This window comes from Ciconia boyciana, chromosome 10 (genome assembly GCF_034638445.1).
Source record: "Ciconia boyciana chromosome 10, ASM3463844v1, whole genome shotgun sequence".
Lineage (NCBI taxonomy): Eukaryota > Metazoa > Chordata > Aves > Ciconiiformes > Ciconiidae > Ciconia > Ciconia boyciana.
In genome coordinates this window covers 2,461,193-2,485,142 of record NC_132943.1, presented here as the reverse complement: position 1 = coordinate 2,485,142, position 23,950 = coordinate 2,461,193, and the positions used below count along the sequence as shown (strand labels likewise).

The window sequence follows — 23,950 nt, the reverse complement described above, 5'->3', positions numbered from 1 at the left end:
GAAATTACTATAGTTGTGCCTGCTTGTTAGTGCAAAAGTTTGTAGAAAATCCCATATTTAGATGTTTTCCAAGATAAATTCATTCCAGTCTATATATTCCTATAGCTCTCATTTGGAATTTTATTAATATATGGAATATTGAATATTAATATATTGTTAGTAATTATTAAAGATACTTTGTGCTATGCACAAGTTGTACCTGCAGCTTTTTTTGTTGTTTTCTCCAGATAATACTTTCATTTCGATAACAGGAATGCAGAGATATACCAAAGGTCTAGGGTGTTCAGGCAATATTAACTTTGAATATTTATTTAATCCATGAACCACGCCAGTGACATTTACAAGACCAAATTTATTCAGATTTTTCCAATTTGTTAATGAAATAAACAAGTCAACTCAAATAATGAAGTGAGACTGAGAACAACTTTTCAAAGCTTCATTCTTAATCCAATCGTATTTCCAATAAAGTAGTTTAGGTAGTAAATAAAGTCCTAGTAGAACAAAAAAGTCAGTGTCCAAGTACTTACATCACTTGCCAAGATGGCATTATTTAAGGCCAATACTGTGTTTTTATCATCTGTGACAGAGAGTTTGCATCCCTTTAGGAATTCCCGGTCCAGTTTGTATTCATACTGCAGGAAGAAAAAAAAAAAAGAGAGTTTCAAATCTTCTACAGTTTTTTTTTTTTTTAATTATTCTGAACATGAGAGTTGTGGGGAAAGGGAGTATTCAGTTTGTTCTGATTTTCTTACATCACTCTGTTGCAGAGACGACTTGGCCGCTTGAACAAAGTCAGGCCTATCAGCAATCCAGTGCCAATGAGCCTTGGCTGCTTCATATTTCTTCTTATAATCCAGCTGTTTATAGTGAAACAACAACCAAAAAAAAGAAGTTAACTGGAAGTTGTGTACTTCACACATGACATTCATACAGATGCAAATTCTCTTTCAGTCTGTATCAATTAAAGAGAGAAGAGGTAAAAAAGTACATCTACATCAGACTAGGGCTTTCCTCTGAATCATGTACAACCCAGTGGGACTCCATTTACTCTAGTTTTTCCACTGCTAGGTGGGGAAAGGAATATGAATGACTGAAAAGATGTCATGACTTTGAAGAAGGTGAGTGCTTTCAGTTCCTTGCCTATTGAAGTGGATGTTGGGCCACCAATAATAGAAAACACAGGAAAGCTTCCCATGAAGTGCTTACTTTATCTACAAGAACATCATCACAGAGAATTTCTGGGACAATTATGTCTCTGTCAGGAAAACAGAGGGGGACTAGAAGAACAGTAGATGTGTGACATAGAAGGACCTCAAGTGACCTCAAGGACAACTTGCAAGAGTGAGCACTTTAGTATGAAATAAATTAAAATATATTTTATTCAAGCAGCATAAGAACTAGAAGCAATGTCCAAGCTCAAAAAATTTCAATGGAACTGAAAATAATTTCTTGTGGTCTCCATTGCTAGTCCCAAACACTATCCATAATAAAATTAAAGTATTAATAAAAGTCAACTCACATTGCTGTTTAGCTTGTAAGCATGCCTTGGAGTCTTAATATGAACAGAATCTGCTATGACATTGCAGTGAGATTTATTCCTCTCATACACTTCTTTGTATTTCAGCTAAAGAAAAACAAACATAAAAAATGTTTACAAAGATATCGTCAACAAGAAAAGCATCAAAATTTGAAAAACATAATATTAAAAATTGCTGCTGTCAAGATAAAACCTTAACAGAAGAAAAAGAAATTATATCAACACAACTTGGTATCAACCGTCTGCCTGAAAGAAGGGTCCTCTTCAGCAGCAGTTCTCTTTAAATGGAAAATGCAGCAGGTCTAAGTCACCATGAAGCACAGACTAAGATTTAACAAAATCTCCACATGAACAGTAATTCTGCCTGTTTCTAGTTTTTTGCACCTAACAGAAATGCTTTAAAGAAACTTATCTTTTGATAGGCACATTCAACGCTTTCTGAAAATTCCTTTATAGAATCTCAAACTCAGCACTCAGTTTGGAACCAAAAAAATGTACTTCAATTCACAGATCACTTTTGAACATCTTTGTCTCTTAATGATCCATGTCAGTATCTCATGACGGTGTGCTTCCCCTGCCGCCGACCTTTATCTCCTGTAACCCTGCTCAGGTGATAACTACCAGCGATGGCTGTAATGGATGCATCTGGTCATGATGGCTGCATCCTGCTCAAAGTGGATTCGGGAGACAGATAACAACACAATAGCCAAGGACTATTGTGCAATGCACCCACCTAACCACAGCGAAGAAACTAAAATCTGTGGTTGGTAGGCAAATATGACTATGAGTCAATCATTTTACCCCCATAAATAGTGAGCAGCCCAAGAGCCCTTTGAGCTCTCCTGCACGGCAGTGGGCTGGACACCAGGATCTCCCCTTGAGCAGGGACGCCTCTCAAGGTTACTCCTCGAGGCTGAGAGATTCCTTGCTGCAACAGATCCTCAGTAAGTGACTAATAGCATGCTAAACTTCGAAACTTTAGCTAAGTGATATAAAGGCTTGATTGCGCAAATATAATCCTTTAGACATAAACCGTTGACCAAGTCTGGGACTAGGATTGGATCTAGCTGCACCTAGACTCCTTTCTGAGAAGGAGTTTAGAAAGCAAGGGGGTCCTTTTCTGAATCTCAAGACTCAACGGGAGCGTCTCCCTGACAGTTTTGTCTGACCCTGTGTCCTCTATGCAGTAAATAATCAAGTGTACCTTGCCATTGAATCTTGTTAAACCACTGTCGCATTGAAGTTTGTTAACTCCCTGTTCTATATCAATAAAGTATATTTTTGCTTCTCTCTTACAAGCGAAGTGCACTCTCACTCCATCCGTGACATATCTGGATAATATGGTTATTTTTTCCTTCCAGGTTTACTCATTATATAGATAATCCATGTAGCATCTGAATGCCTTTCACGCTAATGATTCTCACAGTACTATACTGAGTTATGGAAGTGCTAGTATCCTCATTTTATTTATGGATATCTAAGGAACAACAATACAAAGGTCAGAGAGAAAGCCTAGGGCAGGAGGAGGAATTAGGACCAGGACTCCCAAATCCTATGATATTATTCTATCCCCCTCACCTTCCTTTCTGTCTCTTCTGTTTAGCCTTCTATTGCCCCATAATCAACATACATATTTATTTTAGATCAGAATATTTACCTTACATATTCACAATATCCATAGAAGAAATGAATAAACACAGTAATGTATTAAGTACCTTATTCAAGGCTCCACAAAAACCACTAGCCAATAGAGGAAGAAAACCCAGAAACAAACTCCCCACATCCATGCTTTAATTAGATACCAGTTCCAGCTCACAGCTTTTATTACCAGTGAGGGCTGCTCTACCCCAGCAAAAATGTTCCAAGAGCTACAGAAGAACATTACACGAAAAAAATTCCTGAATATTTTCATACTCTACTGTGTCTTTTGAAAAAGCACTAAGTACATATGGAGTTTTACATGCAAACAAAACCAATACACTCTAACAGGAAGCTATTTTTTAATGACAGTGTTACATATGAGTTAAAAGTACTGCATATCAAAGTAAAAAGTTAATTATGTGTCTTTTTGATACCACAGACAAGGGTAATTTACTTACATCGCTTATTCTGTCCTTGACCTTGCGCACATGCAATAACATAGGTGTATCATGGATTGTAGTGTAGCCTTTAGGCTTTGCTTTGTTATATTCCAACTTGTAAATAATCTGAAGATAAAAATTATAGATTATATTATTCCTTGACATTATTGGTGTCAATTTTAAAAAATCAAGATGAGAAACATTGTATAATGGACTACTGAAAATGCTATATTCTTAATTATCACACTTCAAAGGTCAGAATTCAGAGAAGGAGGTATGCTTGAAAGGGATGGACCACGCTTACATCACTAATCTGTTTGTTGACTTTTGTAGTCCTTAAGTGTTCTGGAGTATCCACAACCATAGTATACTTGTCTTTCTTCTTTTCATAGTCCTTTTTGTATTCAACCTGGTGATTGGGAAAGAGTGTATGTTAACCACACAAACCAAGACAAAACATCTTCAGGAGATATGTTTATATTCACACATAAAGTTGCAAAATCCTTCCACCAGAGCCAATGAAAGTTGAACATGCACAACAAGCTAAACTTTGCAAACCCCTTATTTGCCTAAGAGGCTGCCTATCTATTTGTGTGATTAATTTTACATTTATTTCACTAAGTGTAAAAGATTCACTTCTATCCTAAATCTCCAAGATTGAGCTAAAAAAGCAATCTTGGCAGATCAGTGACTTTTAAAATTCATAACTGGACAATATGTCATTTTTAAATATTCATCAAATGAAGAGAAACGTAAAACATCTTACACAGTGGAAGATAAAAACATCCACTGAAAATATCGTAATGCCAGGCTATTTTAAAGGCTTTGATAGCAGAATCTGTATCTTGATAATTTCTTTCTTAAAGATCATCTTGCCCTACTCAGGACTCTAAACCTGTTTTCACAGAATTCAGTGAGAACAGACTACACCAAGAATGAGAATTCATTGTAGACAGCCTGAGGGCAGGTGGAAGAGGTTAGAAAACATTTGTAAAAAAGGAAATGAACCCATGCTTTTGAAACAGGACTACGACAGACAAAATATAAAAAATTATATACAAACAACAAATCATAACATGAAGTCAACCCAGATGAACATGCAGGTCAGGCAGAGTGCTATTTTTTTTTCTTCAAACAAACATACTCAAACTTACCTGCAAGGAGTTTTTAATGAGATATAGAAATCCACATATAAATTGAACAAAAATGTCTAGTAAAGACCTTCAGTACCTTATCACTGACGAATTTTATTAACTGTGCTAATAGTAACAAAGAAGAACACCCCCCTCCCTCTCATGTAATTGTTTTCTACTGTTGCATTTCCAGTTTATAATTTCAATGTTATATGCCGGTTTGACCTGGCCCAGTCAGGAATCACTTTTGCCATTTAAAAGAGTAAGGTGATTTCAGAGCAGAAATAAATATGTATCAGTTATTAATAAGCCACATCTTCATCCAGCTGGTACAACCAAAATATATATGCTGTAATCCAGATCAAATGAAGGTAGAATATGGAAAATTAATTCTTCACTATAATATCAGAGTCATTACAGGCTTTCTTTTACATAATCAGAAATATAAATATGTTAGGCTCTTTGTTCTGTATGAACAAATAGATGAATCATACTCACTTTCTACCTTCTGGTTCTTATTAGAACTGGCAAAGGAGAGAGTATTTTTTTTAATAAACTGTGTTATGTGACTGCATGAGGACTACTTTGCTAGCCTTGCTTAAAAGCAGTAGGTAGAGAAATAAATGAAAACATGATTTCCTACAGACCTGTGTACCTATACCACTTCTAAGAGCACTTAGAAGTGAGACATGACTGTTCTGTATCTATCTAGGCACAATCTGACACCATTCTCAGGCAGAGTGGTAGATAAATGTTGTAACCTACTCACCAAATTACTTCATCATGGTCATACTGAATTAAGGGACTTGTGTTATGAGGAGTGGTCAGTCCAAGAAATGGTGGCAGAATGAGAATTTGGTTAGGAAAATATCAGGAACAGCTCATTAAATGTATGGAAAATTGCTCTTTATGTAAGTATGTGAAATATTATATAGAAGTATATATAACAATTATTTATAATGAAAGGAGAAAATGGAGGCAAGATCAGCCTGAGCTGAGTGAAGTCCAAGTTACAGTAAATATTGTTTCAGATATTCTGTTTTCAAAAATATTTTACCATAGCCAGCATTAAGCACATCAACAAAACTCTGGAGTCTGATATCCACAGAAATTTAGAGAACTCCCAAGCATTAAATATTAGAAGTCCAAGCAGCTAATTTGTATATATATATTTGTATATATAATGTCTCCTACAGCAGCAGTTCTTCATATTACCTGGCTCCATAAGTATGTGTTGTAGAGTGCTGTCAGCATATCTGGCCTCAGAATTTCATTACATCCATGTTGCAGGAGCATCTTGGCAAAGGATTTATATTTTTTCTGTTCATGCAAATGGCAATGAAGCACAAAAGAGACTTGTGAACACCATAAACAGCAACACAGCTCTAGATCCCAGACACTTTGAGAGTGGAGAGATTTAGGCAAGGTACTGTATGTATTCATTCAGATGTGCATACAACTTACATCTACATAATTAAGAATGTCAAGAGTATATATTGAAAGATTTGCATACTATCCCATCAAGGAAATTGCGAAAATATTTTTTGGGAGATAAGAGTAAATTATAGGTTAAGGTGAGGGCACTCAAAAGCCAAATATGTCACTGTTGCTTGAGTAATGAGTAAGAAGATAATGCTTGTAAAGGTCATTAAAAGAGAGGTAATAAAAAAGTAACCGCGTGATACAACATGCATTTTTTAAAACCTCTCCAATGACTTCAAGAGGCATTAGATTTCTGATGTCAATTGATGCACAATATATGAAAGTACATACAGTAGAGATGAGCTCACTCAAAAAGTAATAATTCTTTTTGGGTGGCAAAACAAAGACTGTCTGATCAACTGAACTAAAACATCACAACATCACAGGTGAAACCTGTGATACTGCTAGCTGTAGACATTTCACGCAGGCAGAGTAGCTGTGAGTGAACCAGGCACTTTCTGGCAGCACCGGCTAGTGCTCCTACAGTACCTGACTGCTCAGTGTAGTCCCCCACTTGGCCAGGAGGTTCCTAGGATCATCCACAATAACGCTGTACCTATCTTTGAGCTTCTCATAGGCAGCTTTATATAATTTCTGCTCAGAATAGCATAATACAGTGTAACAAATTAAAAGAGAGTGAAGACACAGAGAGATCATAGTTCTAACCATTGAAACCTCTTTACATGGACTATTTAAAGGCTGGGATTGAAGTTCATACCCAAAAGAGAAAAATATATTAAACAAAAGCACAGAGAGAAAATATTTCCAAATAGTATATGCATTTCTAAATTTCCACTGCAAAGCCTAATCTACAGTTTAAGGAAGCCTATATTCTATCCCTGCCACTCTTCAATAAGCCATTTTAGGACTTACTTTCTTCTTGAAAAATAACTGCAGAAGCAACTCTGTATGGAACTAGATTCTTGATTTGAGTACAAAGAGAACACAATGAGATGCAAGGGTAAAATAAAATGTTATGTTATCATCAGACATTTTATAAGCAAAAACTATAATCCCTCATCACAAAAAACAGAAGACATTTAGGCAAGTTCATTTCAATGTATGGAGCCCCCGTTGCTAAAATTTTACTCATTTATGTTTCTCATATTAAATTTTTCCTTATTTGCTCTACTGACCAATAAGAAGACTGAATACTAACAATCTTCCATAACAAATTCTGGTTCACTGCTTATCCAATCGAGTTGGAAATGACAGCAATGGTACTGGAATGGTATCTGTTGTGAAACAGTTTCTCTTACCTAGAACAGATAATACTGTAATACATTTACTGACAGGTAAAAAATTTAACATGATGTCTGGTGAAAAAGTATAAAACACCAAGATGTGAGAGTCTAAATATACACTGCTTTAATGCACAGCATCAGAGTCTGGTGTGGTATACCAACTCTCAGCTGATGAGAATTCACCTAGGACACAGCGCTTTCCAATGGGCTTTGTCCTGTGGGTGTACGGCACTACTCCTAGAAACTCCATCGGTGATTTTAATCTTAAACCCAGAGGCATTGTTAACCCCTTTGCTACTATGTTGTGTTTAGTGGTTTTTTAGCACTACAGGAGAAAAGTAAGAAAAAGTAAGCAGCAGAGTGGGAGAATTCAAGGCAAAATATCTGAAATGAAACAGCTATGGTGACTTCGGACATAATAATATCTTCCTAACACTGATGAAGTTTTTTTTCAGTGTTTCAGGAAAGCAGTTGTGTTTCTCTCTATACCTTTTTCACAGGACAATCAACAATCGGTGTTACTAAGCAGCATTATTTAAGTTAGCATTTATTTACCAGTCAGCAAAGGAGAAGTTTCTTTGCAATGACAAAGTAAGGGAACAGGGGTCAGGATTTCACTTTTTGGGTACTGTAAACCTGCCCTGTCCTAATACTCAGACAGACAATAAGAACAACTTTGTCTTTCATGATTTTAGTCTGACCTTAAGACATCTTTAAGCCTGAATATATTGTGATGTATTTACAATTTCATAAGGAAGATCAACCTTCAACTTGGTATTAACATACACACACTGACTACTTCAGTATGAGATTCTATAGAAATCCTTAACACTTACCCCATCCATCAACTGAGTTGCATGTTTAAAATGCTTGTTAATTGGAGAATCAGCTACATACTTAAAATGAGACTTAGTCTTCTCAAATATCTCCTTGTACTTACACTGGAGAAAAAAAAAAACAAACACAAAAAAACATTCCAATGTTAATCCAAAGAAGGGTACGGCAATGAAAACATAGGACTTCAGAAACAATCTGCAGCAAAATCATGGTAGAATTACTGCATATGTGCGTTTAACATATCTACAAACAAAAAATAGTTGTAAATGTAGTAGTTTGCAGGATGGAACTATCACATCAAGAAAGCAATGGAAATTTCAAATCTTCATAATTTTAAAGCTAGACTTAGAATCACTAGAAAAATTACTATGGAGCTGATAGCTTTGCAAGGAACAGAGGGGGTAAGTAAAAGATCATCTTGCCTCTGTTTTCTTTTATAGTAAGAACTGAAATTTTAGATGCCACATATTCAGTTCTACCATGAGTTATTAATATCAATGTCTAGGTCAGAATTGGACTCTCCTGTGAAAAATTTATCTACAATATAAGCAAACATCAAAAAAACATTTAGCAACAATTCAGACTGTTTTACTTACCCCACTGTAGAGCACCTTATTCTTTTCTGCCAGAGCAAAACTTGGAGTATCCCATGCATAACAGCCAATGCCTCTGAGCAATGATAAGTCTTCCTTGTATTTAACCTTTAGAAAAGAAGTAAAAGGATTCAGTTTTAAGCAGTACCAAGTGGTAGCTGATCAACGCTGAAATGGCACCTCAACACAAGGTGTAGCAAAACAGAGCTAGATCCATTATTATTCCATTATAAAATAAGTTACAGTTACTCATACTTTTCTGATGGACTTAGATTATTCACGTACCTAATCTATCATTAGCTATTGGAGTTCCTGTGTGAATTCAAAGACATTTATTCTGGTACAATTAAGGGGTTATCTATATATACAGATATGTACAATTAAAAACCTTTAAGGTTACAGGGTTAAACAAATCTAAGCAAAAGCAACTGAAATGAGTTAAGACTGTTCTGTTAATTTCAAGAGGAGATGGGCTGCAATTTTAGCCGTCTGATTTGCTCTGTCATTTCATAGATCTGCCAGGTGAAAGTGTAAATCACTTTAAAAATTTCAGCTGCCTTCCCCTTCTCAAGAAATAAGACCTGGTTTTCGTTTTGGAAACCTACTTATAACTTTCAACATCTCACATTGAGGAACTATTTGAACTCACATCACTAATAGCATCCGTGACTGCGCGATGATGGAAATGCTCCGGACGGTCTGGGATCGATCTCCAGATTCCTAACTGGCTCATATAATTTTCCTTATATTTCACCTACAAAGAAAATTGAAGAATGAAGTAAAAGAATTTGAGAACAGGACACTCTAGACCATGCAGTTTCAAGACATTCCTTTTTCTGAAACATCAGAACTAAAACAGTGGAAATGAGATTAACTTGTATTCACCTTTGTAACATCAAAGGCAATCAAGTGTATAATATGCCAGAGAAGAAAAGAAGTTAATATTAATAGTGCTGATCATATTTTTCTAATTATTTGACACACCTAAATAGAATGCTAGCATAAATGGCATATTCTAGGTTATTAAATGACAAACACTAATTAGGAATGAAAATGTTGTATACATACACTGCTAATATCATCGGTGACCTTTCGATGATAGACAATATCCAAAGCATCTTTCACTGTGTGGTATTTGCCCTTAGCATTCTCAAAGGTTTCTTTGTAGCGCAACTGGTAAGAAAAATAACATATAAAAGAATGTATTATATTTATCTGTCAGGAATTGTTTTAGCTAAATTTCCTTCCTCTTAGGAATCACATCCAGGGATATGTTGCTGCCCAACATCCTAATGTAAGCCCTGAGGAATTTTAAGAAGCTGCAATTGCCTACAATCAGTTGCAATTTGACTGGGATTTATGGTGAAAATTAGAGAGAAAAGGAGGTGGTACATCTAAAGCAACATTTCATCCTATTCACTTCCAGACTGAAGACTGAGGGAAAAAATATCCATGTATCACAGGACTACTCTCTAGAACAGCGAAAGTGCCACTTTTGGCATAAAAAAACTACTTATCCTTTCTTCCGTGTCCTGATCTAGAAGAAAGCAGGAAGATCATTCCAGTCTTTGGAGAAAGACTTTCTCAGAGGAGAAATTCAGATGTGCAAAAGAACTGGGATGCTCCTGTGCAGTATTTAAAAATCATTCTTAAGAGAGTAGTAAGACTAATCACTAGAGCAAAACACCAGCCCAGCACATATCCTTTCAGCATACAGCGTGCAATCTGATATATAGCAAAGATCTCACGATGAGTAGAGTACTCTTAGCCATTGCCTTAAATCACAAATCACTATTCCACGCTTGAAGGAAAAATCAATTTCACCTTAATAACCTTATGTGTAGCAGCTCAGATAATTTTTCTCTCTAATCTACTTCTAAATTAAAAAATGAGCACACTCTCAGTGACATGCAAGTTTACTTCTAACACAAAACTGAGATGAAAATATCTGATAAAAGGTATTCTATCCTGGCTCCAGCATCAATCATTTCATTCCAGTCTGCACTATTTGGTGATTTCATGTGTAGGCAAATTACTTTAAATCTATTTTTTCTTTGTTGTTAAGACCACACTTCAGTGCAATAGAAAATGAAAATTAATTATAATAAATGAAAAAAAGCATTACAGTGACATCAAGTAAAAACTTAATAATCTCCATAATATTAAATGGAAATGTACATGCAAATGGGGTGACCTAGCTTATGACCCATGCTGAAATATTCTATGCTTTGTGTGCTTGTTCCCCAGTGATCCTTTTTCTGTTCTTTTCATAAAGAAACGAAGAAAAAGCAGCAGTGAAAATGTTCATGGACTACATACATCACTGGCATTCAGGTATGCTCTCTTGGCTCTGATCAAGACTGGTGTGTCAGGGACAGGCGTGTATTTGTCCTTCATCTTCTCATACTGGGTTTTATACTTTTTCTGAGAGAGACAGAAAAAGGGAAAAGTTCTCTCTTTAATCTTAGAAGCATTTGCTAATCTGATATTATGTTAATGCCCAGGGGTGCTACACCAAGTCCATAAAGTCATTCTTGCAAAGCGCTTCTGTCAAAACTTTGGGAAACAAGCTCAGCTGTTCAGCTCTTTCTAGGTCTTCCTGGTCTTGCAGCCAGTGTACCTCAGATTCTGCAAACAAGCACTTAGAAACAGGTATCTTATAAAATACTAAAACATATTAAAAAATTGTACTCTTTTACCACAACTTATAAAGGAAATGTGGAACTTAAGCATAAGAGACAGAAAACTAAATGAAGGGTAAACAGATTTGAGCCTTGAAACTATCACTAAAATTAGAAATAAAACTTCTGAACAGTTCAACATAGTGGTACCAAACAAAAAAACACAAATATCTTACCTCACTGACCATGTCCTTTACATGCCTAGCATGTGTAAAGGCTGGAGTCTGACCACCAGCATGATGATGGGGTCTCTCTTTTGTGGCAAGTTCCACGTACAAGTACTGCAGCAAGAAGAAAAGAATCAAAAAATATACATTTCAAGTAAGTCTTACTTTACGTCTCTGAAAAATGTCTGTAAATTCACAATGTATACATAACCTCGCAATTTACCCCAGGAAAAAATAATGTGCCCTTTCCTCTTCCATACCGTCTCGGCTCATCTTTCTCTATCAGTACTCTTGATATTCTGCAAACGCCAGTAACATGCTCACAAACCAAGATGTCAAATGCATGTGACATTAATGACCCCTCTGCCCTACAATCAGACCTAGCTTTACATAAAAGCATCCATAAGGTCTGTTTTTCTCTGGTCAGTATCTTCATTTTGTTCTGCAAATTTAAAAATTCCACAAAATTTGTAGCTAATAACTCAGCTAATGAACTACTATATGAATAAAGAAATGATGATGAATAAAGGTAGATGGATAAAAATATTTATTCCTCTGATGAAGTCAGAATTTCAGAGAATTTGAACAGAACTGTACCAGGGTTCAATGCTCTATTTCAGATGGACAAAGCTGAACACGTCCATTACAGAGACATGGTCAACATGGAAATTCACAGCCACTTAAAAAATGAGCAACAGTCATTTTAAGTGTCCCCTCTAGGAATTCTACATTGCTTTGAAATGGCCTGGAAAGATTTTGCTGTACTTTAAGAGTATATTAAGAGGGATCCCAATTGTTTTTTTATCAGAACAAATTTTTCACCTGGCTCTGTATTTTTTGTCCTTGCTTGGCTCTTAAGAAGTCAGGTGTATCAAGGATGGAAGTGTATTTTGTCTTCAGCTCCTTGCCTGCAGCTCTGTAAACCAGCTGGAAAAAGACAGGTCCATGAATTATTTCTTCTGTTACATATGTTCTTTTAGCAGCTGAACAATCACAGATTTGCAATTATAACATCTCATGTATTTCAGAAAAAACAGTGAGAGGGTCTGAGCTTAATTACAGTTAACAAAGATGTGCAAAAATAATATAGAACTTACTTCACTCAAATGGGTTTTTAGTTCCTGAACTGCTCTGTATCCCGGAGTATCCAATACCACGTTGTATTTAGCCCACATCTTCTTTGCGGTATCAGTGTATATATAATTAGACTGGAAAAAGAAAAGCAGTATTACTTAGGAACCTTTATTATTCTTGGTAGTAAAGAAAATTTTAGTGTAACCTAACAGTGCTTTGAAACAAACTAACTAGCTGCAGGGCAAGAAATTCTGTCACAAGTCTTTACTCATTTTCATGTACTTAACTTCCTGGAAGTACCTAGCACGCATGTAAATAAATCCATCGTTGTTATACATGTTCTCAGAAGAAAAATCTTACCCAAAGCTTACGCAGCTGACGAGCACGGACCATATCAGGAGTATCATACAGGAAGCAACCCAAGCCCTTCAACCACTTCAGATCTTCTTTGTATTTATTCTATGATGCAATTAGAAAAAGAAAAATCAAAAGTTAACTTTGGGGATAATTTTATTAATCAGTCCCTGAACACAGTGACAAAGCGTTTATCTATAACAGAATAGAATGCAAATGATAGAAGCCAAATTCCACTTTCAGTATAAAAGTATTAGGCCTGTTGTATTCAAATACCAGCTATCTTAACAGAAGTTGCTTACATCACTTGTGATGTCCCCAACATAGCGGCAGTGCAACACCTGAGGAGTGTACGGCAAGGAAATCAAGTGTCCCTGCAGCCTAAAGAAATCTGACTTGTAGATCAGCTGAAAGACAAAGAAAAAATAGCATTTCACATGTTTGGTCATGCTGAATATTCTAAATCTCTTCTGTTTTTTATATTAGAAAGATACATACATCACTGACAGCTTCCTGTGTTGCTCTGACTTGACGGATTTCTGGTGTGTCTGGAGTGGTATGAATCTTGTCCTTGTACTTGTGGTATGTTGCCCGATACAACCTCTGTATCAAAGGAGACAGCATTCTACATGTTAAAAACTTAACATGGCAAGCAGTTTGGCAGAGTGTAAGTACTTCTCATTTAAGGGCAGTTTTTTTGCTAGGTATTGCATAACTACCAGAGAAAAGGGAGCAAACATACTACTTTCCAACCAGACAAAGATTTTCCACAATTGTTTTTGACAGCAGCATCTCTACTACATGGAGAATCTGAGACTCTAATCCTACAAGCATGTAAATATGCATATTTAATTTTCATCCTATTAAAGCCAATGACCAAAGAAGTGAGTACATATATATAAAACCTAAAACTATCGAGACCCAATGTCATACAGATACAGTAACTTCTATGCAACTTTAATTAAGGAGCAGCAGATCAGTTAATAAAATTAGGCTGCAATTGATTTTACATTATGGTAGCAGTTTTACAGGATTACAGGAAGGTAAGAGTTATCAAGAACCTTAAAAAGCCATACAGCCCAACACCAAGCCTGGATCAATGATCCCTTGCCATTGTTGATGGATATTTGTCTAAACTGCTCTTAAAAGCCTCAAAGAACAGGGATCCTACAACCTTCCCAGTCAATGTACTCTCATCATTCATATTTTGTGCACTTACAAATACAATTGAAAGCAAATACATATATTTACTGTACCTCATTAATGACTTGATTCACTTTCTTCACGTTTTCAAACCCAACATCTTTAGGTCCCAGAGTATAGCCTTTAGCTTTCATGTGTTCATAGGCTTCTTTATATTTCAGCTATAAAGTGGAAAAAGGAACAAAAACATACAGAAACTAAATTTGATTGTGATTCTACTTACGCTGCAGTTCTGACAGTAATTTATGCAGGACAAAGAGCCAAATTTTTAGAGATAAATAAATGAGATGTAGCTATATCAGAGTTAAATACGCTACACATCATCATTATTTTTACCTTTATTATGTGGCCTAAGATTAATAAAGTTTTAAATTTCTCTTGCATCTAATAAGGTATTTGCATCTGCCTGAGGAAATCTATATTTTGATAGTAATTACTTCAGATAATCATGGGGTTTGGTAACATTTAAATTCTGTTAAGGCAAACATTATCAATGTTGGGGCTTGAGTGCGCTAAGACTTAATTGCCCTGACTAGCCACACCCGGGATGTCGGGCCTTGCTTGAGCTATGTAGTAGTGCATCTGTCTTCAGCCCTGTCTCCATCCTCACTTCCCGGACGGACATTGGTCCTATGTTATAGGTAACTTGTCTCTAGCCCTGTCTCCTGGATTTACCTTGGCCCTACGTTGTAGGTAGCTTGTCTCCATTCTCTGCTCTGTTTTCCGCAGCTCCTGACTGGATCCCCCTGGGTGGACCTTGGCCCTGGCTCCTCACCTTGTCTGGGACTGTTGATGCAGCCTGTTATCAGCACCCTGCTCTGCCCACCCCATTCAGGTACAGCAGGACCTCACCCTGCATGATGAGGTCTCTGCCTATGTTGTGGTTACCCTCAGTTCCTGGCTCAGGCATCCACATGGAACTACCTTTCTTGTTGCTCTCTTGTTGCTCTCTGACAAGCAATCTCGTATCTGAGAAATAACTGTCTCATACAGAATGGGCATCAAATATTCCCATGTAACTCATGTTGTAGAAGGACTTAGTACGTTACTTACATCACTGCCAATGTATTGGACGTGTTTAGCATGCTGAAAGCTGGGGGTATCTGTGGGAAGGCTGTATCCAGTAGGTAGAGCATTCACACCAGCCCAGCGATACAAATGCTGCAAGAGAAGAGAGAAAGAGAGAGCTTGTAACAACTGTGTGTCATATTTGGGAGTATTCATTAGCTGCATAGGAAATCTCTTAATCGCAACTGGCAAAAGATTTCCCCCATGTCTGCATTATAATGCATACTTGTAGCTTAAATGAGGACATTTTCCCACTTCCGTTTTAGAGTGGTGAAATCTAGCTCCTTTATCTGAAAAGCTAAAGACAGGCATTAACTTTTAAAGAATTTGCTTTTTGAATATCAGAAACTCTGTAGACCCAAAAGTTTTATACTTACTTCACTCTGTATTTTGTTCGCATGATACGCCCGCTCCAAATCTACTGTTTTATCAGTAGGAATCACTTTGCCTTTAACATTGTGCATGTATGCACCACGATAGACAGCCTGAGAAAAAGAAAAAGTAATTAGAGGAGAATCATAATTGTGATGTTCTCTCACAGTATGTACTGTTTGCATATATACAGGAATTTCTCCTTAAAAAATGGATGAACATTTTTTGGATTCAGGCATTTAATGATTTTAGTGATTGTGTTCTCATATCTTAATAAAGGCATAGGCAATGAGTTGTAGCTAACCAGAAATGATTAAATGATTAAAATGAAATGATTAAAAGAATATTAAAAGTCACATTTCTAGAATTTGTGAGGTAATGGCATATGCAATACTGGGGATGAAAGGTGATACAAACACTTACTTCACTTAAATTCAACCCACTGAGGACATTCTGGACATAGACAGGAGTGTCCATGACCACAGTGTAGTCATTCTTCATTTTTTCTGCCTTAGATTTGTACTTAATCTGCAGAGAGAAATTCAAGAGCTGTAATTAGTAAGGGCAGTCATTGTTAATTGAATTTATTGTATTATTATATTTACTATTTATTTTATTACTGAACTATTCTATTAGTGAACCAGCACTTAAACAGAAAGTGTATTGAAATTATGGCTGAATAAATGAACATGGCACCTTACTAGATAAGAACAGCTGATAAGTTTTATCAAGGAATATTAGGAAATGTCAATACTCATTCATACAATAGGCATATGTACCGTATGATAAACAGCCAACATACTTCTCATACAGAACTTATGAAGGGACATACATTCTTGAAAAACAGAATGGTTATTATCCCATTTTAATGGCTTAATCCCAAACTAAGGATGTGTCATAAGATCTTGAAGGGAGAAAAAGAAATCATAAAATCAAGATCAAAATACTTTTTTTATTATGAATTCTGCATAATTTCTGCTTTACTTCAAGGGTTCCGAATGAAGAATTACTGTTTTAAGTGCTTTCCTGAGAAGACAAGTATTTAAACATATGTTTAATGCTTTCCTGAATGGGATGTAACCTGACAATATCCACTTCCAGAGCAGCAAAGTTTAAATAACCATATATCATTATTTAATGAATACTTCAGTAGAGAAGGATATATAACATTTTCTAGATTATATCTGGATTAGAATAAAGCTACTCCATCCTTTTAATACAATGGAGTGAAAAAAACTAAGAAGCAAAACCAGTGTGTCCACTCACATCACTGCGAAGATCGTAGGCATGTTTGGCATGGAGAATTTCAGGAGTGTCCCAAACAAAGCAGCCAATGCCTTTCAGCCAGTTAAGATCATCCTTGTATACCACCTAAGGTATCAGAGCAAAGAAGCAATCTGTAAGACTTCCACTAGGATCGAATCCCTTATTCCTAAATCAGTCAGAAACACAACTGTCAAATGATGGCAAGTAAGGTTTCCAGTATTTTGACTTTTTTTTTGGTTTGAGAAAATCAAAACAATTCCTTTTGGAATTTAAATAATTCTTCTTCATTGCTTCAGTTTGGCCAATAAATAAAAAAACCCAATGATTTTTTAAAAAAACTACTTGCATATCCTACTGGGCAATGATTTACTGATAGATTGCTGGCCTACTCCTGGGCTGACCTATGCAAGGCAAGTGTGTAGAAGCTTCACACGACCAGGATTTTCTCAAACTTCCAAAGTTTCCACACCTTATGCAACCAAATAATAAAGGACAATTTACAGACAGGGATGGCTGAACTGGTAGAACTGTAATGTTATGACCCAATGCCTGCACTGATAGCACTGAAATTATGCATAGTAAGCCACATCTCAACTATGCACTTATTACCAAGTGTTACGAAAACATGATACAGATGCTGTTTAGCAGTGCATAATAAAATGGATTCAAGTGGCAACTTCACAGAGTGCTCCAACTAAGTTTTTACTAAATTGTTTCCTCTAACAGAGCGTAAATGCAAGATTTTTTTTAAAAAGTGAGCCACAAACACGATTTGTGAACTTACATCACTGAGTTGATCAGTTACTTTTCGAACATGGGCATTGATTTGAAGATCTGGTAGACAGATCCATTCATGGAGATGTGTGCGGTAATCAATTTCACTGATTTTCTTCTGTGCATCCTTAGCAGAAATTATGTCTACCATGTCTGGAATAATGTGGACTTTGGCTTTATTCTTTTCATAGACTTCCTTGTACAGACGCTGTAGAGTTAAAGCAGTACATTAATAATGCTGACAAATAGTTTGAAGCATTAACTGTCGATAAATTTGAAGCAAAACTATTGATATTGTCATGGAATGTTAGTGGGAGAGCAATCACTTTGGCTATGACTAAAATTTACACCTTGCATGCTCTAAAATAATTTGCAGAACTTTAACAAGGGTGATAAAATATGATTTGTAAAATTTTCATTGTACTTACGTGTTAAAAGGAGGTAGACTATGTAGTGCTCCGTTTTATACATAAACATATTACACTAAAGGTTTAGTCATGCAGGCAATTTAACAGTTGAGTCACAAGCTTGAAAAGACATTCGTAGGTGTATTACAGAATTTAGCAAATACTGAACACTGCCAAATGTGTGTGGAAATGCAATATCTGAATGAAGGCATGTGGATTCTTTGAGTAGCCTCTTCTGAGATAAGTATGGTTTTATCAGGAAAACACACATCAGAAAACAACACTTACATCAATATTAAGCTTTCCAACTCTAAGGCACCTTGCTGTATTGGGATCATCCTCAACACCTCTGGGTAGCGTGTACAGTGCTTTAAACTTGTCATATTCTTCTCGGTATTTTACCTAAGCAGATGCAAAGAAAGGCAACAAATAACTGACTCCAATGAGTCAACTGTATTTTTGGAACAAAATTCATCGGTAAGTAAAATATTTAGTTGAGTCCAACAAGCAGAGAAAACCTTTAAAGCAGGATCTTGGTTTTCTATTTTATTTTAAATGGCAAAGAAAGAACATCATAACTATCATGTTGTAAGAATAACAACAGCTGACTAGAAGACTTTAAATAAATAGCTTATTCTACACCTATTTATTTTTATTGTTCCAGCTCTTTCATTTAAAGATAACCATGAAGAGAGTGATCTCTCATAAGCCTCAGTTCAGTAAAGCATAAGATTAGCTTCTTCTAGACTTGGTAAAGCATCATTTAAAGACATTTGGTGTTTTCTGACCTGGATGCTTATGCAATTTAGACTAAAAAAAAAAACCTAACCAGACGTTTTCAAGAAACAGTTTCTATCACTATAAAATGTGACTTTTTTTTTCCATGTAAAGAAGCAGCAAAGGACTATCTAACTGTTACCCAAATGATTATCACAGAAACCTGATTATCTACAGATACATATTATATCTAAATTAAAAATAGAAGATCATTTAAAAAAACACTTTTTTATACCTATAGTATATGCAAGGCATGAAGGATTTCATTGCTAGGATTGATGATCTGATTAAAAAAAAGAAAGTATTTTATTCACTTACAATACTAGCATTATGCTTCAGTTCTTTCGCACGTGCTAGGGATACAGCATCAGAGGGCATTATATAGCTAGTAGCTTTCACTTTGTCCCAGGCTTCCTTGTAGAGATTCTATGAGGAAATAGAAAGTCTCTGTGAGTGGAGAAATTTTCCTGGGTAATAACCAACAACCAATAGAAATCAAAAGCCCTTCTGTTTTTATTTATACGCCACATCTATTACTTATTATCAAGAGGCTGTACACTAGTTTAATCTTGACAAAGGTGACAAAAATGCTTTCTAAGTATTCATGTCCATTCTCATACAAGGTCGTAATTTTGTTCTGGTGCAATTTTCTTCAGGGAATCCATTTATTAATGCATGTATTTTGACAAGACTGGAACTACAGTTAGAAAATATGTCCTCTGCCTGAAATACAGCACCTCCCCCATACTCAAGCAATGCAGACGGCTATCAGTGGCTTTGGTAAGCTCCATGTTTGGACATTTATCTTCAAACAGAGTGAACAAACAAAATAAAACAAAAATCCTCCACAGTAGCACGTTCAGAGAAAAAAAAGTGTAAAAACACTTACATTGCTAAAGAGATGTTTCAAATTTTGAACTCTTTCAGAATCCACTGTTTCAGTCACAGTTGTGTACTTGTCCTTAGTTTTGTGGTAATCTTGCTTGTATTTCACCTGTAAGATGAAAGACAGATTTAGTTAACTTGTTTCAATTCTCAGAAGGGGCATGGGGAAAAGCCTGAGTAGAAAAAGTGGGGAGACTCACATCACTAGCATTTACACCACTCTGCACTGCAGTCACATAGAGAGGTGTGTCAGTAACAACACCAAAGTTCTGAAGATTCTCTTTTCCTGCAGCTGTATATTTTATCTAAGGAAACAAAACCAAACAAAACATTAATGCTGAAAATGACCAGGAAATTCCCTGCCAGCTTCCTTTAAAATCAGTTCTGGACAACTGAAGCCCAGGATTAACAGCCCAGTTAAGACCAACTTTAAAAGTGACAGGCCATAGAAAATAAATACTTAATATATAGCCAGGATGAACTAAGGAATAATGAGAATTCCACATCACTGATCTATAGCATCTAGTAGGCTAAGACTACAATCAGCAAGGCAAGAGCCACTATTTTCCCAACATAAATGTCTCACTGAGGTGTCTTGTGCACAGGGTGGCATACAGAAAGACAAAGTGTTATCTTCTCACTGTTAGAAACCACAACCTTGCTGTCCATCCATTCTCCTAAATTTTCTGCTCCTTCAATAACAAAAGTGATTGTGTCTCTACAGACGAAACTGAAAGAGTTTATTATAATAGTTTGAACAAAATATTTCTGATGTAATAGGAATTACTTCATTCTGCTCTGGACTAGGACAGGTGTCAGTCCCAGTGAATCATAAACGGAAGAAAAAAATCATATAAATATTTGCCTATTTGAGGAAAACATGCTTACTTGGCTCTGGAGGTCATATGATTTTTTAGCATGCAGGATTTGTGGAGTATCCCAGACAAAACATCCAATTCCCTTCAGCCAATTTAAGTCATCTTTGTACACCACCTATATGGAAGAAAACAGACTATTAAGTTAGGAAGAAATTTGCTTTATGCTTGAAGAAAGTAGTATTTGTTTCTTCTCTATATTCAGTATCTTCCACTTGTGCAAACTCAACGCAGAAGGTTACCACTGAATCTGAACCAGGCTCATGCAGTAATTCCAATCTATTTGGAAGTTTAAATCTGAGCACAGAGGAGACTAGCCCATCTCACCGTTTGACTGAATAATTTTTACCCACAGGATCTGCAAGGGAAACTAAACCAAATAATACAGCATAGTAACAGGCCAGGCAATTAACACATCATCAAATTTTATTAGGAAGGTTGGTTGGCCCAAGTTGAGATACTGTTGACTATGTAATGTGAAAAAGTGTCGTCGTTCAGTGTGCCATACGCTCAGCTCAGACTCTGTGGACTGACAGAACCCCAAATGAAAGAACAGAAGTCTTTTCCAGACCCACTGGATCCAGGAGGATTGTGGATGCTGTCCTGGCCCCTGTGCAAATTACAACATTCCCAATTACAACACAACAATCACTGCAGTGCAGCAACATTCTGACTGTACCATGGTACATCCACATCTCTTCTCTGCATGTGGCAGATGGTAAGCTTTCTATACAGTCTCATCCAGTCAAAGAGAGATTAAGTGTTGGTAGCAGTGACCTTTGGGAAGGTTTCGTAAATGTTAACTCAAAATTTTTCCAATTTACAAGTGAATAATAAATAACCAGACCATTAAAATGTCCCAAAGAAAAATGTAAAAATGTAGTTTTTGGTACTATGCTACTAAGCAATCTAAGACCATGGTTATTAATTTAATATTTAAATACTATGGAAGGTATTTGAAAATATTTTATATTTAAATAGCTTAGAAAAAATTACATGAAAGGCTACTAAAATGTCAAACAAATAAATGAAACACATACATCACTCAAAATTTCCTGGGCTTTTCTGGCTTGAATAACATCATTTTCTTCAGGTGAACAATTCCAGTGATGGAAGTAAGATCGGTATTCAAGATCACTGAGGATATACTGGCACTTCTTGGCTAGCACGTGATTCATCATGTCACTTGGAATATGGACATTTGCTTTGGTGTCTTCATAATTCTTTCTGTATGCCAACTAAAAAGGAAAGATTGGGGAAAAGGTGAGAAGAGAGAAGAGTGTTTTTCTGCATAATTTTGACTCTAATAGGCTACAGGTTACAGCATAATCTGAGGCATGCTTTCTGGATTTAGTGGCTAAGATCCCATGGGATTCAATAGGATGAAATCTTAACTTCTATATTAATCACTGTTTATTCTGATGAGGTTCTAGAAGGACAAGAATGACCTTCTTCACTTGCAGATTTAACAGCTGGTGAGAAAATTAACAAGACTTCAAGATAGAAAAAGTCATATGCTACAAACACGTTTTTAATCTAGTTAAATCTCCCTGTCCAAATGAAGACAGAATATTTGGGATTATACTAACTTTATGCCCTGCATGACATGCTATATGTGCAGTGGTGATAATAACAAAACACCAAATGTGCATTTATTTTTCCAGTTATTAAATTCCTATTTCAATTCAAAATTAGCACTTTTTTTTTTGTAAAGCAAAAGAATCCCAAGTCACATAGTATTTCTTACTGCTCAGACTCTTAAACTGAAATAGAAAAAAGGGTTTTTTTCCCTATTCTAATATGTCTAACAGCTAAACAAATCCCTTCTTAATCTCCTAAATAATTTCAAGTTCAATTTTTCAACCCACGTACAAAATAACCATTCAGGAAACATAAACATGTTGAAAACACTTTTACTGATGTTATTAAGCATTGCATTACTTATCTTTAAATATGTCACACTAAAATAAAGACAATGGAAAATACTACAGCAAGACTAATGCTCTCCTTACCGCGCTCCTTATTTTCTGGAATGCTAGCGAATGAACGACACTGGGGAAATCACCAATCTCCTTCCCAGCCAGGTAATGGCCTTTCAGCTTCTCATATATTTCCTTATATTTAAGCTGCAAAACAGTCATGTGGAAATTTTAAAGTTCATTCTAACAACATATAGGGAAAAAAAAGAGAAAGAATGGAAAATTCATACTAACCTCACTATTTATGTAGTTTGCACGCTTCGCTCCAACAAGTGGAATATATTTCTCATCCAAAGTATACCCAATGGGCTTGCTAATTTCCCAAGCATTTTTATAAAGTTTCTAGACAAACAAAACACATACATGTTTTGATAAAAAATCCATTATACTTTCCAAGAAAGCTGACCCTGCCATTTATACACACAAGGAATATGACTACTTTTATGGAGTAGTTCCTTATTCCATTAATTGTCCCAATAAAGTAAAAGAAGAATGTTCATTTTGAACACTTATTCAGTGTGAATAAGGCAAACAGAATAAGTGTTCCAATTCAGGAAGGTACCTGAGCACAAATTTGAGCTGCTCTCTGCTTTCTTTACTATATTTGGAATTCAGCATTTCTCATCCAGAAGAGCAAGAAAAATATCCAAAATGTAGATAAGAACTCTTGTTTAAAAATGCAGTATAGAATTGGCATTGATAATTTTATAGATACATGTTCAAAATTGTGAAAAATCTTCAAGTAATACTATTGTTTATTTTAAGAGCATTAACCGTGTCAGTGGCACTTTTCTAATACATCATATTTTGTTAAATATTAAATATATGTACCTTCAGACTAAATTATGAAGCGCCTACTCATATGAATGGTCACTTACATTTTCAAAAAATAGAGATTTCCCATTAAAATCAGTGAGACTACTCAAAAGTAGCTGCTTAATAATGTAAATCATCTACAATTTTCCTCTCATTAAAAACAAAAAATAATGTAAATTTCATCAGTAGTCTAGGAAGATATTATTGGATGGAATTGTAAATTGTTTTTGTCACACAAACTCTACTACTACTACTGCTGCTGCTATTACTACTTCCAAACACCACACAGCAGTGCTTTAAGATCAGTTGAATAAGGTAAGAAATTATCCTTATCCCAAGGACCCA

General features: G+C 35.8%; 1 protein-coding gene across 1 annotated transcript in view; it reads right to left on the bottom strand.

Moving 5' to 3' along the window:
* Positions 1 to 23,950, bottom strand: part of NEB (nebulin) — a 131,676-nt gene that overhangs the window by 31,359 nt on the left and 76,367 nt on the right. The window contains 31 exon segments of the mRNA XM_072873954.1: positions 528 to 632; positions 753 to 857; positions 1,520 to 1,624; positions 3,637 to 3,744; positions 3,923 to 4,027; positions 6,723 to 6,827; positions 8,314 to 8,418; positions 8,911 to 9,015; positions 9,557 to 9,661; positions 9,976 to 10,080; positions 11,227 to 11,331; positions 11,765 to 11,869; positions 12,578 to 12,682; positions 12,853 to 12,963; positions 13,190 to 13,288; positions 13,486 to 13,590; positions 13,682 to 13,786; positions 14,440 to 14,547; positions 15,440 to 15,547; positions 15,832 to 15,939; positions 16,250 to 16,354; positions 17,093 to 17,197; positions 17,877 to 18,074; positions 18,562 to 18,675; positions 19,369 to 19,476; positions 19,940 to 20,044; positions 20,136 to 20,240; positions 20,824 to 20,928; positions 21,851 to 22,048; positions 22,823 to 22,936; positions 23,024 to 23,131. Coding sequence (XP_072730055.1) covers positions 528 to 632; positions 753 to 857; positions 1,520 to 1,624; positions 3,637 to 3,744; positions 3,923 to 4,027; positions 6,723 to 6,827; positions 8,314 to 8,418; positions 8,911 to 9,015; positions 9,557 to 9,661; positions 9,976 to 10,080; positions 11,227 to 11,331; positions 11,765 to 11,869; positions 12,578 to 12,682; positions 12,853 to 12,963; positions 13,190 to 13,288; positions 13,486 to 13,590; positions 13,682 to 13,786; positions 14,440 to 14,547; positions 15,440 to 15,547; positions 15,832 to 15,939; positions 16,250 to 16,354; positions 17,093 to 17,197; positions 17,877 to 18,074; positions 18,562 to 18,675; positions 19,369 to 19,476; positions 19,940 to 20,044; positions 20,136 to 20,240; positions 20,824 to 20,928; positions 21,851 to 22,048; positions 22,823 to 22,936; positions 23,024 to 23,131 — 3,477 coding nt within the window.